Source organism: Myodes glareolus, chromosome 7 (genome assembly GCF_982192425.1).
Source record: "Myodes glareolus chromosome 7, mMyoGla1.1, whole genome shotgun sequence".
Taxonomy (NCBI): domain Eukaryota; kingdom Metazoa; phylum Chordata; class Mammalia; order Rodentia; family Cricetidae; genus Myodes; species Myodes glareolus.
The window spans coordinates 37,870,773-37,888,095 of NC_142032.1; the positions used below are offsets into that span (position 1 = coordinate 37,870,773).

Sequence of the window (17,323 nt, forward strand, 5' to 3'; positions counted from 1 at the left end):
ATGACAACAGGATTTGCTGGGAATGTGGGCCACTATTGTATCCGCCTTACGTAACCACGTGGAGTGGTGGGAATGGGTGAGCGGCCTGGGAGGTAGGCAGTGGCCAGCCCTGACTCTGCGGAGCCATGAAGGCTGCCCAGGTCTTCCAGAGGATGTGGATCCAGGCAGTTAAAAAGTTGGAGAGATGGAAAGACCATGTGAGTCCTTGGGCATTCGCCCTTCTTTCCCATGCTTTTTCTGCCGGAGGGGAGGGGGGCAAGCCCTTCCTCACACAGTGGCACACTGACTCCTTTATCCTCGGATTTATTTGTGTCTTGGCAGCTTTCAGGAACAAGTTTGTGAGATTGCATGCAGAATGTGGCTTGCAGTCAGTGGTAGAATTTTAAGTACTTGTCTTATTTTGAGCAGACCTAGGTGAAACTGATAGCCGCTCACTGGATTTGTGAGTCAGACTGCTCTCCGTGAGCTTGGCTTCTTGGGTACAGATTAACATATTGCTTTGTGTGTGTTTCGAGACTTTTGTGTTTGGGATCAGGTCTTTAACCTTCTTGTCCTGTAGAAGCCTACACCCTGATGGCTGGGCCTTCCATGTTTCTGACCATAGATTTAGTACCTAGGGCACTATAACATGGATAATTGCTGTGGTTTGGACTGTGATTTTGTGTGTACTTAAAGCAGCTTGGGGTGAAGTTTTGTTCTTAGTGGTCTCGCTCACTGATAAGCGGCAATATGTGGACACGGAGCTTAAAAGTTGACTGTTCAGGGTCACTACAGGCCATCAAGACTTAGTTACCTGCCTGTGGCTGGTTGTAAATGTTTCCTTTTGTGTGTTTTGGGAGGCGGAGTGCACACGTGTGTAAAAGGGGCTTGTATGTGGAGTCCAGGGGTCAGTTTCAGGCATTGTTCTTAAGGAGCTGGTATTTGAGACAAGGTCTCATTGAGCCTGGCGCTTGCTGAGTCTGCAAGACTGCCTAAGCCATCAGGTCCCCTCCTGTCGTCACCTCCCCAGCTCTGGGATCACCGGGTGGTTTTTGCCTCGGTTCTAGGGACTGAACTCGGGTCCTTCTGCTACGGCAGCAAGCACTTTTACCAACCGAACTATCTTCCCAGCCTTAAAGGATAGTTATCTGTTTGATCAAGGTTTTCCCGAGCTCTATAAAAGCCTAAAAATAACAGATTGGATAACTCTTTCTTTAAATAGTCTCATTCTTTAAATAACCTATACACAGTGCTTCTTATTTGCAGTAGGCCGCGTACTCCTAAGTATCCATGGAATGGCTTCTAGGAATGACTTGTTCTAATCTGGAGGATGCTACTGTTTGTGTTCCTTATATGGGAAGTAAAGTAATCAGAGACACTCATGGAGACCACGTGGAAGCTGCTGGTGGCTGAAATCTCAACCCCGAGGTTGAAAAGGTGCCCTGGGCCCATAGGTGGAGCCCCGATCTCCGAGGAGATTGGAGTTGCAGGTCCTTCTGTGACTTTACCTGTTCAAGATTGGATGCCACCTTCATTTTCCTAATAAAGTTATTTTTTGACCTTTAGAAAAGGAAAGCAAGGTGCTGAGGGGTCTGGAGCACCCTGGGCTCTCCCACACAGTGCCCGTCTCCGTCTGTCACACTTGCTGTTCTTTTTGACCTTGTACCCCACACACTGCTGACACTGCCCCCATCCACCTTCCCCCAGCGGAAGTTGCCGCGTTCTGCTTTTCCCTTGCAAAATTGAAACTGGACTAAAACTTCCGGAACTAGATACTGCCTTGGGTGTTAGGTCCTCAGCCAGAAGTCAAGTGCCCCTTGGCGGCCCCCTTGCCTCCCTGCTTTGATCTCACGAAACGATTGGTGCCTACAAACTGCTTAAACAGTGAAAGCCTGGTACTTAACAGGTACCAGGAGTTCATCACGTCGCCCCTTCCCCACCAAGGTGTAGAACTCGGCTCCCCTTGTGTCTCACCTCTGCCTTTTTCCCAGGCTACCTCATCTTCAGTGCTATATGTGCTTCGTTCCTTAGCTTTTCCTTTGCACTTTTACCATGTATGACTTACATACATGTGCACATGGACCACTAACAAAAAATGAGTGTTGTCAGCATTTTAAATAAGCTGCTATCTGTCGGTGTGTGTGGGGGGCGGCAACAAGGAGCAGAATTTTATCAAAATGCATGCACTGTGTGCATGTATGAAATTTTATTTTATTTTTTTTTTGAGACAAGGTTTCCCTGTAGCTTTGGTGCCTGTCCTGAAACTAGCTCTTGTAGACCAGGCTGGCCTCAAACTCACAGAGATCTGCCTGCCTTTGCCTCCTGAGTGCTAGGATTAAAGGTATGTGCCACCACTGCCCAGCTTGAAATTCTAAATAAATTTTAAACATATCTGATGTTATATTAAACTCCTAACATTGATCATTTTAAGCATTTCTAAGTTCCGTAGTGTTAAGTATGTTCATATTGTAGTGAGGCATTGTTTGTTTTTTTCAAATTATGTGAAAACCGATGTCACACTCTTGAAATCCTCCTGGAGTGCTTCCCCCTTGAATTGTGTTTTGAGGGTTTGTGTTGTGTGGTGTGTTTGGTACCTGTCCATTTCCTAGAAAGCCAGACTGGAAAGCTGGACCACAGGTATCTCAGATGCCAGCCTGCCTACCCTCTTCAGATGTAGAGGTTGAGGTGGGAGGATTTGCCGATAACAACGCTAGAACCTGTGAACAGTGACTGCATTAGTTACTGACGGTCCCTAGAACCTATGAACAGTGACTGTACTACTTACTGACGGTCCCTAGAACCTGTGAACAGTGACTGTATTAGTTACACAGAGATCTGCCTGCCTTTGCCTCGTGAGTGCTGTGATTAAAGGTATATGCCGTCATGACTGGCTAATAGTCATTTATTAAAGTAGAAAAACTGGGCTAGGGATGTAACTTAGTGGTAGATTATCTGTCTCATGCATGTGAGACTCTGGGTTTGATCCCCAACATGACAAAAGAAAAGAAGGATCCCCCCCCCAAGAAGCCCCAAACAAAAACAAACACAGTAGTCACGGTAAACAAACAATTGGGAGTTCTATAATTTCTTTTTCTTAATCCTTTCAGGATGTTTGTATGTTGCTTTGGATGGATGCTTGGACTTTCTTCAGGACCCTGCTACCCCCACCAGCCCGCCCAGCCCCCCACCCCCTATATAACCAAGACTTTGCCTACTCCCCCTATACCTTTGTATCTTTTTGACCCTGGATATAATATGAATTGTAGTTTTTTAATCTTTGAGAATTCTGATCTCTTGGAGCCAGATGGCATTTGCCGTGGGAATGTCCCAGAATTGAGCTCAAGGGGAGGAGGAGAGCAAGAGTCACAAATGCCTCTCAGTCTGCGTAGTCAATAATCAGTTAAGTCCCAACAGGCGGCGACTTCATGTTTCTTCTGTGCAGACAGAACGGTGGTTTCCTAGCCTTCTGCTTCCAGAGGGAGTGGGTTATCTGGTCAAGCGTATCAGTTGGCATCGTCTTTAGCTCTGAGCGTCTCTCTCCCAATCTTAAGAGCTTGTGAACAGGGAGGAAATGCCACATTATCTGAAGATTTTTTTTTCCAGTATCCCCTAGTCGCTCTAATTATCAGTGCGGTATTAGCTTCTTGCTCTTCCTTGGCCTTCGGTGTGACAGACACGTCCTACCTTCTGGCCTTGTGCCGTGTCCCGAGTTGTCCCTTTGTGTCTGCTTTATCTACCATTGTCTTCTTGAGCGGCGTCTTGTGTGAGACACTAGTCCCTCTTTGTGTCACTTCAGTTCTCTTCATTTCTCACAATCCTTTCAGATTTATTGGTGTGGTCCTTTTGATGGCTCATTGATAGCTATACTTTCAGTGAGGTGTTCTAATGTCTTAAAACATGAGCTATGTTTTGTATACTTTCTTGGTTTATTATTGATGTTTCTAATACAGCCATTGATCCCTAACTTTGTTTCTTGTAACTCACTTACTGTGTGTGTGTGTGTGTGTGTGTGTGTGTGTGTGTGTACATGTATGACTGTGTATGTGTGAGTACTGTGAGCGTGAGCACCTGTGAGCTATGCACTCAAGCTTCTTACGTATCCGGGAATTCTGTGACTCCTTCCTTTAAACATGTCCCTTGGAGAGAGGAACCCTGCATTTCCTATATGGTGTCATCACCAGTGCCACTTGGTGTGCTTGGGGAGGAGGTACAGTCACCTTCCGTGGTAGAACTGCATTCCAGACCTGAATGCAGGCTCCTCGATAGGGATTCTCTGGAGTGGTAATTTCTAGCTACTCCACTGTCCGCATGAGCTGGACAAGAGGGTCCTTCTGTGGGCGCACCATTTCCCTCTCCTGTATCCACTCAGGGATCCTTCTGTGGAAGCACCATTTCCCTCTCCTGTATCCACTCAGGGATCCTTCTGTGGATGCACCATTTCCCTCTCCTGCATTCACTCAGGGATCCTTCTGTGGATGCACCATTTCCCTCTCCTGCATTCACTCAGGGATCCTCCTGTGGACGCACCATTTCCCTCTCCTGCATTCACTCAGGGATCCTTCTGTGGATGCACCATTTCCCTCTCCTGCATTCACTCAGGGATCCTTCTGTGGACGCACCATTTCCCTCTCCTGTACCCACTCAGGGATCCTTCTGTGGACGCACCATTTCCCTCTCCTGTATCCATTCAGGGATCCTTCTGTGGAAGCACCATTTCCCTCTCCTGCACCCACTCTGGTCTCCCACTCTTCTAGATCTTGTGCTTTTCTCTGTGTGTCTTCCTGTTTCAGTGCTCGCTGAGGCCAGCCTGTCTGTAGCTGTGTGCTTTCTTGACATGTTTAACCTTTTTAAAGGCAGCCTGCATTTAGCAGATCTTAAAGTAACAACACCGTATCTTTTAGAATTGTGTTAGCAGAGGATGTTAGTCTGTTTTTCACGAAGTACTACTAAGAAGCCAGAAGATCCTGTAGTTTACTCAGTTTGACACATCCTGCTGATTACAGGATCAAGGGTTTCTTTAGGTTTAAGATAGGGAAAATTTGTTGAAAGATCATTTTTTTTGACAGAAGAGAGAAATGGGAGAATGTTTTTTAATTAAATTAGGATTTTATTATATTTGAGAGAGAGAGAGAGCGGGGGGGGGGGGAGAGTGTGCTCACAAATCCATGTGCACTGTGTACATACTTGTATGAAGGTCAGAGGACAACTTTTAGAACTTGGCTTTCTTTTTGCACTATCTGGGTCCTAGGGATTGAACCCAGGTCGTGCTTGACAACAAGCACCTTTACTGCTGCTGAGCCATCCCCCAGATAAGTTAAAGATGCTCCCTAACTATTGTGGTTGTCAAAAGGCTCCAGCACTGTTCATTTCATTTCTTTTTTTCCCCATTTTTAGGGCCTCTCACTGTATCTTTCACGCAATGCCTTAGTATCAAGACTGTCGTTTCCTAGAAGGCTTTACCCGGATGTAAGCACCGTAACATTCTGAGCAAACGCCTGCTCTTTTCCGTGTATGGGAAGTGTGAGCTGGGTTTGCGTCGAAGAGTGCAGAGTTACAGTTTTATTTCTGGCATTGGGATATTGGGTATGTAATCAAGTTGCCTTTGTTTGTTGCCACACAGGGCCCAGGCATGGAGGAGTTGATCTGGGAGCAGTACACAGTGACCCTGCAGAAGGTGAGTTCTGCACGTTCCGTTCCGTGCGTCCTCCTCTTGGCTTGCTGCTTCTCAGTTCATGGTTCTTACTTTTGCCCGCACAGTTTGGCTGTTAATCTTGCTGAGGTGGGCAGTACGTCGTTGGAACTCGTTGGCAATAATAAGCCTTCTGGCAGAAGTCGCATGCTTTTGTGCTTTTGATTAGATTTTTTTTTTTTTTTTTTTTTACTGTGTAGCATTTTAGGGGATGTTTAGTCTGTTCTCTTCTCTCTGGACAGAACAGACTGTAAAAGGGAGGAGGGAATGAAAGTAGCCCATATTTACTTGAGGATTTTGAAGTAACATTTCCCAACATGCACAGCCCAAATACCCTACTTACCGTCTCTATCCCACTTTTCCTTCTGATTTTTGAGATGGGAATTGAATTTATACTTCTCATACACTAGGAATGTAAGAGGCCCATGGTTCAGCCCACTGAGCTCTACTCTGTCCACCTCTTCCATAATTATCTACCTTACAACAGTCGTAACTCCCAAATAAGTTTGAAAAGACTTCCTTAGAAATCAAGAAGTTCAGTTCCAAGTGTGTGTGTGCGTGTGTGTGTGTAAATCTTTCTAGAAAGATTGTCAATTCCTCAAAGGGAAGATTTCCCTTGACCCTCAGAACTCCGTCACTGGGTCAGAGTCCAGGTGTCCTGACTTCCGGATCAGTCATCACAGATTCTTCAGTTGAAGCTTGCCCATTTAACTTCAGACATCTTTCTGATTCCTGTATGTGCCCCCTTTACTAGCATATCATATATCCCTATAAATATGGTCCTCAGATTGCAGAGTAAGGGGCCGAGGCTTGATTTAGGAGATGGAGCCGCCTCTGTTTAAAACCTGGTGCTGGTGCTGGTGCCAACAAGAGCCATGTGGAGGCAGCACGGACTGTTGGCATTGGTAAGCAGTCTGGGCCCCCCACGAACTGTCCTTGGATAAAGATTTCTCTTATTCTGAGTGTAGTTTTGTATCATCAACCCTGATTTGGGATTATAACATCAGTGTCCCTATTGTGTGGTTTAGCCTTTTAAACAAACTCTGAAGTAAGATAGTGTGCTAACCCGCCCACTGGTATGCATCGCTAAATCAACGATGGAGAGAGAATAAACCTTTATTTCTCATCTTGTATGCACATTGGGAAGGGTTTAATTTCAAAATCACAATACTAGCTTTTTAGTTATTTATCTTTTTCTTTTATATATATATATATATTTATTTTTATTATGTATACAGTGTTCTGTCTGTCTGAGTATATGCCTGCAGGCCAGAAGAGGGCACCAGGCCTCATTACAGATGGTTGTGAGCCACCATGTGGTTGCTGGGAATTGAACTCAGGACCTTTGGAAGAGCAGGCGATGCTCTTAACCACTGAGCCATCTCTCCAGCCCCTTAGTTATTTATCTTACTAAATTTTTCATTCATGTATGTGCATCCATGTGCACATGCATACACTCTGGTATCTGCATATGCCACAGCACTATGTGGGGTCGGAGGATGTGTATGAGTGGTTTATTTTCACCATGGCTGCAAGTTCTTTATCCCCTGAGCCACCTCCCCAGCCCCATAATACCAGCTTTCTGTTTAGATTTTATTTTTAAAGGCCATATAGTTCTTAACTTAAAACGCAGCTGCGATCTCTTTGAACTCGAATTTAAAGATATACCACAGTGCTGTTGTTTTCTGAGTAAGGGTCTCATGTAGCCCAGGCTAGCCTCCATGTAGTCATGGCTAGCCTTGGGTTCTTAACTCTGTTGCCTCCACCTCCCAAGTGCTGCAATTACAGGTATATGCCATGTTCAACTAAAGATACATTTTAAAAATACATTTTTCCACAAAGAGTCAATTTTTATTAAAGTTGTTCCAGTTTGGGCCAAGCAATCCTGTGAATGGGTCTACCTGGCCTTAGGACAGCACAGTCCTGTTTACACAGAAGACAGCCTTTCTTCTCTTGCCTCTTGTGGTAATGTTGGCCTGGGCTGTCAATCATTTCTGCCTCCCACCAGGCTGCTCCCTGTAGATAAGCAAGTTCCCTTTAGGACCCTGTCCGCTGATCACGGTATGACTTTATTTTGTTTTTCCTTTGTCTCTGTAAGCCCATCTGTTCCCAGATTGTCTCTGGTTATTGATTTGACCTTTATTTTATTGAGTGCTTGTAATAAATCCTGAAAGCCACTTATGGAAGGATTTTTTCATTTTTTTTTTTCCTCTCTCCTAATTCTAATGAACAGGATTCCAAAAGAGGATTTGGGATTGCAGTGTCGGGAGGTAGAGACAACCCACACTTTGAAAACGGAGAAACATCAATTGTCATTTCTGATGTGCTCCCTGGTGGACCCGCTGATGGCTTGCTCCAGTAAGTGTCCTCAATTCCCCTCTCTAGCCCCTGCCGGGCCCTGCAGGTTGGCACTAGACAGGGTGTTATGATGGCTGTGTGCCTTTTAATGTACATTTCTAGTACATCTGAAGTCTTTACGAAAGAGTTAGGATCACAGCTAATACATTATGTTTTAACAGTCACCAAACTTTGGGGGCCATCCAAACATGGAGGGAGAGGGAAATCCTGTGTGGGGGCCCTACTACCCCCATAGGAAGGTAGCGGAAATGATCAGTTGTCGGTTTAGGAACCTTCTAGCTTTTCTGTGACTCCCCTCTCCCCTTTACTTTGGTGACAGTGTCTGTAGCTTAGGTTGGTCTCCATTTCCCCACATAGACGAGGATGAGTCTGAATTCTAATTCCCTATTTCCCGTGTGCTGGGTTTATACACCCAGTTTATGCAGGGCTGGGGATTGGAACCAGGGCTTCATGCATGCTAGAGAAGCAGAGCCCCTGAGCTTCATCCCCAGTCCTTGGGAACCGTTTCTGAACATGTAGCTCATGTCACTGTAGCAAAGTGGTTGGGAAAAATAACTTAGGGGAAGCACTTATTTATTTTGGCTCACGTTTTTGGAGGCTTTCATCTGTCGTGGTGGGAAGAATGTGGTAGAACAGGGCAGCCAACAGCCAGGGCAGCCAACAGCGTGTGTGCTAGGAAGCAGAGAGAGGAAGACGGAGACAGTACCTGCCCTTCCTGGCTTTCTCTTTTACTTCCTCAAGCCTGTGAGCTGCCTTCCCACCCCTTAATTCTCTTGAAAACATCCCCACAGACACACCTAAGAGTGAGCTTTACTGATCTTCTCAGTGCTTGTCAATCTAACCGTGACGACAGAACTGATCACTTCAAGTTTCCATGTTCCTTAGTGTCTTGTAATGAAAAACCAGGAGTTTTTCATAGTGTCTTGGAATGTAATGACGATGGTTAGGAATGTGCCTCAGGAATGGAGCCCTTAGCACAGATTAGGACTTGGGTTAAACTTTAGCAATGTCCCCCACCCCAAGTCAAAACCCAACTAACAACCCCCAACAGAATTTAGTAGTGGAAAATGTCGTGATAGGTAAACTCAGGTTCTCCAGCTGCCAGCCTTCTGTTCTGAAGAGGGAACGCCACTTTCGGAGATGGATCCTGAATCCTTTCAGGGAAGAGTCTGAAGACACCTATGAGATTTCATTGGCCAGATCATTCAAAAGCTAAATTTGTGTGGGATTTAAAAATCTCTATGCTCCTATCCTGTTAGTTGGTAGTCTTATCACAGTTAGTTTTATTTAGACTAGTATGAGATTTTAAGGTAACTTTGGATGAGCCTAAGTGATAGGATTCTGTGTTCTTAAAGTTTCTTTGAGAATCAGGGAAGCCGGGTGGTGGTGGTGCTTGCCTTTAATCCCAGCACTCAGAAGGCAGAGGCAGGCGAATCTCTGAGTGTGAGGCCTGCCTGGTCTACCGAGCAAGATCCAGAACAACCAGGGCTACACAGAGAAATGCTATCTCAAAACAAGCAAATAAAAAAGAAGCCAGGCCTGAACGTGCTCATTTATAATCTAAGCATTCAGGCCAGTCGAGTCAGACACAGAGGGCCCAGCAGTATAAGGCCTTGGTTATCTAAATAGTGAGTTCAAGGCCAGCTTGGGCTATGAGACCTTTCTCCAAACAAAAACAAACAAACAAACAAAAAGAATCCGAGGCAAGTTTTTGACCTCTTTCCCTCCAGACATTGCCCAAATGAAAGTGTACCTATTTCAGGGGAGTACATGTGGGGTTTTTGCAGCTTACTGTACTTTAGCACATAGGACTGTCCTTGAATTCCTCTTGCCTTCCAGACTGCCTCATTGCGGGGTGCCTTCTGGTGTGAGCCTGTGGTCTACACGGTGGTTCTTAGTAAACACCCAGAAGTTGAATATGTGGGTTCGGGTTTCTTAACTCTAAAGAAGCTCAGACCAGGTTGGCCTGACTTGGGGTCTGCCACACACTGAGCCCCTTAATCAGCTCTTGGGACTCACTTACTGCTTCTGTTCTCTCTTAAGTGTTGACGATGACTCACCATGCATTTTTATGATTGTTTATTTCTTGTTTACAGAGAAAATGACAGGGTGGTCATGGTCAATGGCACCCCCATGGAGGATGTGCTCCATTCGTTTGCAGTTCAGCAGCTTAGGAAAAGTGGGAAGATCGCCGCCATTGTAAGTCCTGTGATGCTGTCTAGTACATATGTACACGTGCAAGCCAGGCATCCTTAGGGAAGATTGCAGCCGTTGTAAGTCCTGTGATGCTGTCTAGTACATATATACACGTGCAAGCCAGGCATCCTTAGGGAAGATTGCAGCCGTTGTAAGTCCTGTGATGGCATTGGTACATATATATACATGCAAACGTCCTTGCATTTAAACTGTACATACATTTTTTTAAAAAAAAATCTTTTAAAAATTAAGAATTATTTTTGTTCATCAGAACATAAAGAAGGGCTGAAGAGATGGCTCTGTGGTTAAGAGCCCATATTGTTCTTGCAGAGAGCCTGATTTTGATTTAAGAACATGTTTTCTATGCCCCAAGAAAATGACCATTTGGCAGAGTTATATGACCTAGGGCCAGCATACTTCTTGGCGCCTTGATATTTTTCTAGGATGATGCCACAGATATGGCGAAGCTGTGTCCAAGTTAGCCTCCTGAGGAAGGCTGCAAGCATCCTTCCTACTTAATAACTGCTGCACGCATCTCCTAAGAATAGGGCCACCCTGTTAGCAAATCTAAGAAAACCAGTAACTGCAGAGCCACCTAATTCCCAGTCAAGATGGCTTGGGATAAGTGTGCGCATAATTGACGATCTCTTTAGTCCTTTTTTCTCTAGAAGGGGGACCTCTTCCCCTCATCTTCCTGCAACATGTGCAGGAGTGTCAGCAATTACATACAAAGTGTCTCACTTTCTGGGTTTTCTTTTGACTTTGAGGAACTGACCGAAGCCTTTGGGGCTCTTCATACTTGGTCAGAAGCGTTTGAAAGCACTTACTCATAGGTATAGTCGCTTTTCTAGCTTATTATTCTAACTTTGTGAAGTTTTTTTTTATTGTCCTTGGTTCTGGACAGGAGTGAGGGGGGAGCTTGGCAGGGATACAGATGTTTAAGGGCTATGTGTGAGTATATATGACCCTCCCATTCCTTCCCACACACTGAGTTTAGAAGAGGAACCGTTTCATTGAATCTGGAACCAGGGCTTTTGCCCTCCCAGTTCTCTCTGTTTGCACTGTCCTGCATCTGCTGTTTGTCTGGACAGGTGGTCAAGAGGCCCCGGAAGGTCCAGGTGGCCCCACTGCAGGGCAGCCCTCCCCTCAGTCATGACGACCGGGGTTTTGAGGTGATAGACGAATTTGATGGCAGAAGTTTCCGCAGTGGCTACAGTGAGAGGAGCCGGCTCAGCAGTCACGATATGCTCAGCCAGAGCTGGGAGGACAACAGGGAGAGGGGGCGTTCCCAGCAGCGTCCACAGAGCCGGGAACGCGAGCGCAGCCGTGGCCGGAGCCTGGAACGTGGCCTGGACCACGAAGACTCTGGGCGCAGCCGGGAACGCAGCCGTGGCCGTAGCCTGGAGCGCAACCTGGACCTCGATTATGTGCCCCGGGACCGTAGCCGTGGCCGCAGCATCGACAGGGACTACGACCGAGACTATGAGCGCATCTATCACCAATCCTATGAGCCTGACTACGAGGGAGGCTACAGCCCGTCATACGACCGAAGAGCCCAGCCTGAGTCCCGCTATGAGCGTAGCCGCAGCCGTGAACGCCTACACTCCCGCAGCCCCAGCCCTGAGCCTAAGTCCCGGCAGGAGCGCAAGCATGATCCCGACAGACCCATTGGGGTCCTTCTGACCAAAAGTAAAGCAAATGAAGGTAGGCACACAGGATATGGGAATGCAAGCAGTGGTGCCAGAGTCACCTGGTGCTTACCCAGTGCTGGTGTTTAGCCTCGACCTGAAACTGCAGACACCCGTGGGCCCATTTATCCCCTAGAGCTACATTATTGAGACATTACTCTTGGGTCCTGGTTCTGTGATAAGGAGACGTAGACGTAGAAGGGTCCACTAATGTGGATGCGGGTGTCTCAATGGTTTTGCTTCAGAGAAGGACCTCACTCACAGCTTGTGACAGTGAAGATTCTCAGTCTCTCACCTGCTCTGGGAACCGAAAGCTATGGGGTCTATGTGTGAGCAGGCTCTGCTGGTGAGCCTGGCTCGTCTCTGTGTAGGAAAGCAAAGCAGAAGGCGGTACCCAGCTCCTCTTGATGGAGTTCTATTCTAGGCCTGGGTTGGTGTTGAGTAAGTAAATAGTCTTAGATAATCTCCCCAAAGACATTGGTGGTTGGAGACTCCATTTCTGTGTTACAGGTCAGAGCATCCCGTATGCATATGGAAGCTGGCTCTCGCCTGGTATACTTGCATCACACTGCATTCCTCGAGATGTGGGCACACTTTATCCTGCCAGGGTTCATTCACTTCTGCGCAGGGAAGATGTTAGTAGTGTTCATAGGGGAGGACTCAGAAGCACAGGAAGAGGGGGAGCTGGAACTCACTTTTAGCTGATCCGAAGCGAGGAGACAGATGAACAGCGAGGAGCCATTTCTAATCTTGGGTCTTGTCTTCCTACTTTTAAATTTTCTTATAGCTTTTGTTTTGTCTTGTTGGTTCTCATACTGTCCTAAGAAGAGAACAGTGAGACGCCTCTAACAATACAAGGTGAAAGGTTCATTTTTTTCGGTAGCTTGGAGATTTCTATTTTTGAGGGGATTTTAGACAAAAGATTTTCCTACTTAGATGACTGGAGTGATGTGAGGTCAGGAAGCGGGTACCTGGAGCATTGGGTCCGTGTAAGCCGAGTGTACCCTATAACTTAGCTATTTCTGGCTAAAGTTACATGAAAATAAATCTTCTAAGAAACTGAGTAGTAGGCGGGAGTTGCTATTGAGTAAGAAGGAATGCCACCAGCAGCTGTCGCCAGACACCTTGCTATGTATCAGAAGCTGGTTAACTGTTTTTTTGTTTTGTCTTGTTTTTTATAACTTAAGAGAAGTTCATACATATGCCCGTGAAACTATTTGCACACACCCTTGTGTTACAATGGGAGCATTAAGCTTTTAGGAGGCTAGGTCAAGTATTGATGGGGAAGAAAAGATAGACTTTCTCAGCCCCCTCTCTCTCCTGGGCTGTGTAATCTAACCATAGGGGCTTTCCATCCTTAGGACCATAGGAAGAGAAGTGTGGTATCCCTAGGAGGGTGTGGGGTGTACCCCAGTACTTATTTTTAGCTGTTGGTGTGTGTGGTGCTAAGGAGGAACCTAATGTCTTACAAATATCAGACATACAATCCTCACTGGTCCCCCGAGGACTATACCAGCAAAGCACATTGTAACTTTATAATAAGATCAGATGCTAATAAGTTTATTGTAGCTTATTAAAACTGATTTTTAAAACAACTTCCTTTGTGATCCCAAAAAGGTACTTTTCCTATATAATAATTTTTTTTGAAGAAAGCCACTGTTTTGTAAGCATACAGTTTTCAATCAGAACACTAGTGATAACTTACAAATTGAATGTGTTCGCTTTCAAGCTTGCTTGTGATGGCTTTCAAAGTCACTACAGTCACCTCTAAAATGTGCCTTTTTTATTGGCTTAGCAGATAACATCAGGATAGTCTGTAGAAGGCTTAAAATATTAAAGAATGTGCATCACTCCTAGATGGGGTGTTGCTTTTCTCTCGAGAATGGCTCAGGATGCTGCTGACTTCTGGTCTGGGACTTCAGGGATGACTCTGCCCCGGCTTCCAAACCCTGGGCAGTGTGAATTGTCACAGATGACAGATGCTGTGTCCACAACTTCCAGTGGGCAACCTCAGGGTCAGCACGATTTTCTATTAAGATGGATGGAGCAGGTTGTTGTGACCAACCTTTTACTTGAAAAGTGTCCCTTTCACTCCCGCCACCCCACAGCTGCTAACATTTTGCAACATTGTCTTCCTTTCCCCTCCTTTGTTTCATTTTTTTTTCTGTTTTTCTTCACCCACTTCATCCTCTGCCTCCAATCCCCCCCCCGCCCCCACTTAAAGATTCCAGGCCAGTTTAACAGAGTATCCCATACAAAAATTAAATTTTCATGACTGTTCCAAGTAGTCTTCAAAGCCAACCTTAAGTTTTCTGAACAGGCTGAGAATGTGCATGTTCCCCTGTTTGTCTTCTAGAGTATGGTCTCCGGCTGGGGAGTCAGATCTTCATCAAGGAAATGACCAGAACAGGACTGGCGACCAAAGATGGCAACCTTCACGAGGGGGACATAATTCTCAAGGTGAGAAGACGAGAAGGGGGGACGGTGTGTGCTGGCGTGCATTCTTAGTGTGCACCTTCACATCAGCACACCACAACGGGCTCCCTGATTCCCGTGGCCGGAAGTGAGGCAGAGACAGGAGGAGCAACTCAGCGAGGTGATCTTTGTCTAAAGAACAAAATAAACGGAGACACTAGGACGTGTGAGCCTTGCTCCCTCGCTAGCCCCCCTCCCCCCTCCCCCGTCATTTAAAAAGGAAAAGGAAAAGTAAGCCTTAGATGCCGGACTAATGTAATAGCAAAGGAACAATCTCAAGGCTTGCTTTCCCCTTCTCCCTGTTGCTGTAGAGTCTAGGGTCCTGCTCTTGAACCGTAAATCTGCGATTGCTGAATGCTTCATAGTGTTCACAAACCTCTCCGGTTAGGAAGCATGTTCCGGCAGTAAACCCAACTGTTGTCTTGAACTTAGAAGTTTAAATAGATGAGCAAGATAAACGAAATATACACTGACTCTTTTGTCCTGGGCATATGTGGTTACATTTCATTTAAGGGATAATTCATTTTCATTCAGTCCTCTGAAGTCTGGTCCGAGTAATTCAGCAAATTCTTTCTAATTCTGTAAAGGAGAATGAGAGATTTTTTTTTTTTTTTACATAGCCGTGAATAGTTGTCCCGCATGTGAATAACATCACCGTTCTTCCCATACACAGATCAATGGGACTGTTACTGAGAACATGTCTTTAACTGATGCTCGGAAGCTGATAGAAAAGTCTAGAGGGAAACTACAGCTTGTGGTGCTGAGGGACAGCAGGCAGACCCTCATCAACGTCCCGTCCCTCAATGACAGCGACTCTGAAGTAGAAGGTAAGAAGTGGGGCTGTGTGCTTTCTGGGGTGTCAGGAGGACCATGCCTGAAGGCAGGCGGGGCAAAGAAGCCTTCTTCTCAACTTTGATTCAAAAAGAGAAGTATTCTTGATTTTTTTTTTTGTTTGTTTGTTTATTTAAGTGTCTTTTGAAAGTAAATTTCTAGGAGAGAATTCTGGCACACTGGGAAGGACTCTCAATTAGGCTGCTGAGAGCAGAACTCATTAGTAACATGCACACATCAATCAAGGATAGACTTTAGTGCTTTAAGAATGGGCAGAAATCAGGCATGGTCGTGCCTTGAATCCCTCTCTCAGGAGACAAAGCCAAGGTCAGACTGATGTACGTAGCAAGTTCCAGACCAGCCTCAGAGAAAGAAGGGAAAGGAAACCAAACAACAACAAAAACATGCACCACTTCTTTTCTTCCTGAGGCTTTATTTTTATCCTAAATTAACTCTAGTGCTTAAAAATATGTATTAAAAATCTCTTCATAAATTCCAACTCTGCTTAAGGAGAAAAAGGCTGTTAGTGTTTTCACCTTCAGAAGGTGGTGTGGAACACAAAGCCACACTAAACAGTAAACTAAACTGAAACAGTTCAGTGTTATGGCACACGTTGCTTCCTAATATATGTCCCTGTTCCTGCTTAGGGTTACTGTTTGATTTGTTAAAAACTTAGGTAAATGCATTTATTTCCAGTTTCACAGGCTACTTGGAAGGGAAGGAATCAAGTCCACTAAGGGCCCTTTTAATACTCATAAGCACTTACATTGAGCTCTAAGGACCAGCTCTAAGTGTTTGTTCCTGGTCAGGGTAGGTGTGGTGTCTTCGAATTACAGAGTGCAGGTGGCTGCCTTAGCTTCTGAGGATGTTTTAGAAAACTGATGTGCTAAAAGTACTGGGGTACACCCCACACCCTCCTAGGGATCCCACATGCATATGCTAAAAGCTGTGCCACTTAGGAGATGGACTCTTGTCTTGTACTACTTCTAGCCTGGGGTTATAGCTCAGGAGATGGCCTTCATCTTGTGTGCGTGCTCCCTGAGGTGTGATGCCATCCCAGACCCACAGTTGGCTTTTCCACTGGCCCCTTGTTCAGACTACTGGGTGAAAACAGCATTGTGGGCTGGCAAGATGACCCAGAAGGGAAAGGCGCTTCCCTGAGATGGCTGGTGTGGACCAGCATGCCTGGTTTTGAAAGTTAGTTTCATGACCAGTGTGTCAGAAGTCTGATCAGTTCTTCTGGACTGTGAGTGCAGGACAGGAAAGCAGAGAGATCATGGCAACCAATTGCAGTTTATAGTTTATTTCCTCCCTGTCCATCAAGCGACCCTCTGTATAGTGTCAGTATCGGAGAGCTTGGTTCCAGCAAGATCCCTAAATGATTTGAATATACATTAAAATTTAAGGTACACTAGTCTGTTTGGCAAGAGTGTTTTCTCTAGCCTCAGGTTCAGGCAGTCACGGGTTGAAAATATGTGAGAAAAAGAGTCCAGAAAGTCAAGGTTTCTTTTTCTTATTGTTCTATCAAGAACACAGCATAACCACCGTGGATACGGCATTGGCAGGATGTTCTGTATTGTAGATAAAATGTGCAGCAGAGTATGGATAGGCTGCCTGCTAACGCTTAGCATCTTATACAAAGTACTTAATCATCTGCTGAGTTTGGTTGGGGAAATGGTTCTGGAACCAACTTCTACAACAGACTTAGAGGGACTTTACGCCGTAGCTGGATTGTGCCCCACTGAAAATAGCTTTGAAAACATTTGGGATTAGAGAAGTGTTCTGTCTCAGTTAGGCAGTCTCCTTACTAAATAATGTCTGTTTCTGAAAATTAGCAAATTTCTTTTTTTCCCCCCTTAGTAAAATCAGCCTTCTAAACTGATGGCCTTTCCTCATGCTTCCCGCTCAGAGAATAGTGTAATTTTGGGTATGTATGTATTTTACTGAAAAGGACCTTTTTTTTTTATTTTTGAAACCAGATATCTCAGAAATAGAGTCCAACCGATCTTTTTCTCCAGAGGAGAAGCGCCAGCAATATTCTGATCAGGATTATCACTCCTCCAACGAGAAGCTGAAGGAGAGGCCGAGGTAAGGCCGGGTGGGCCTT

The 17,323-nt window shown here is 45.5% G+C and overlaps 1 protein-coding gene across 6 annotated transcripts in view; it reads left to right on the forward strand.

The window, feature by feature from the left end:
* Positions 1-17,323, forward strand: part of Tjp2 (tight junction protein 2) — a 113,910-nt gene that overhangs the window by 70,427 nt on the left and 26,160 nt on the right. For 4 of the 6 annotated variants that reach the window (XM_048438724.3, XM_085693730.2, XM_048438726.3 and 1 more), the window contains 7 exons: positions 5,600-5,653; positions 7,902-8,026; positions 10,123-10,225; positions 11,314-11,926; positions 14,267-14,370; positions 15,059-15,212; positions 17,196-17,304. In XM_048438724.3, the coding sequence (XP_048294681.1) occupies positions 5,609-5,653; positions 7,902-8,026; positions 10,123-10,225; positions 11,314-11,926; positions 14,267-14,370; positions 15,059-15,212; positions 17,196-17,304 (1,253 nt within the window). In that variant the 5' untranslated portion in view covers positions 5,600-5,608. Of the gene's footprint in view, positions 1-57; positions 198-5,599; positions 5,654-7,901; positions 8,027-10,122; positions 10,226-11,313; positions 11,927-14,266; positions 14,371-15,058; positions 15,213-17,195; positions 17,305-17,323 lie in introns of those variants that run through there. The other 2 variants (XM_048438721.3, XM_048438725.3) reach the window with 1 other exon arrangement.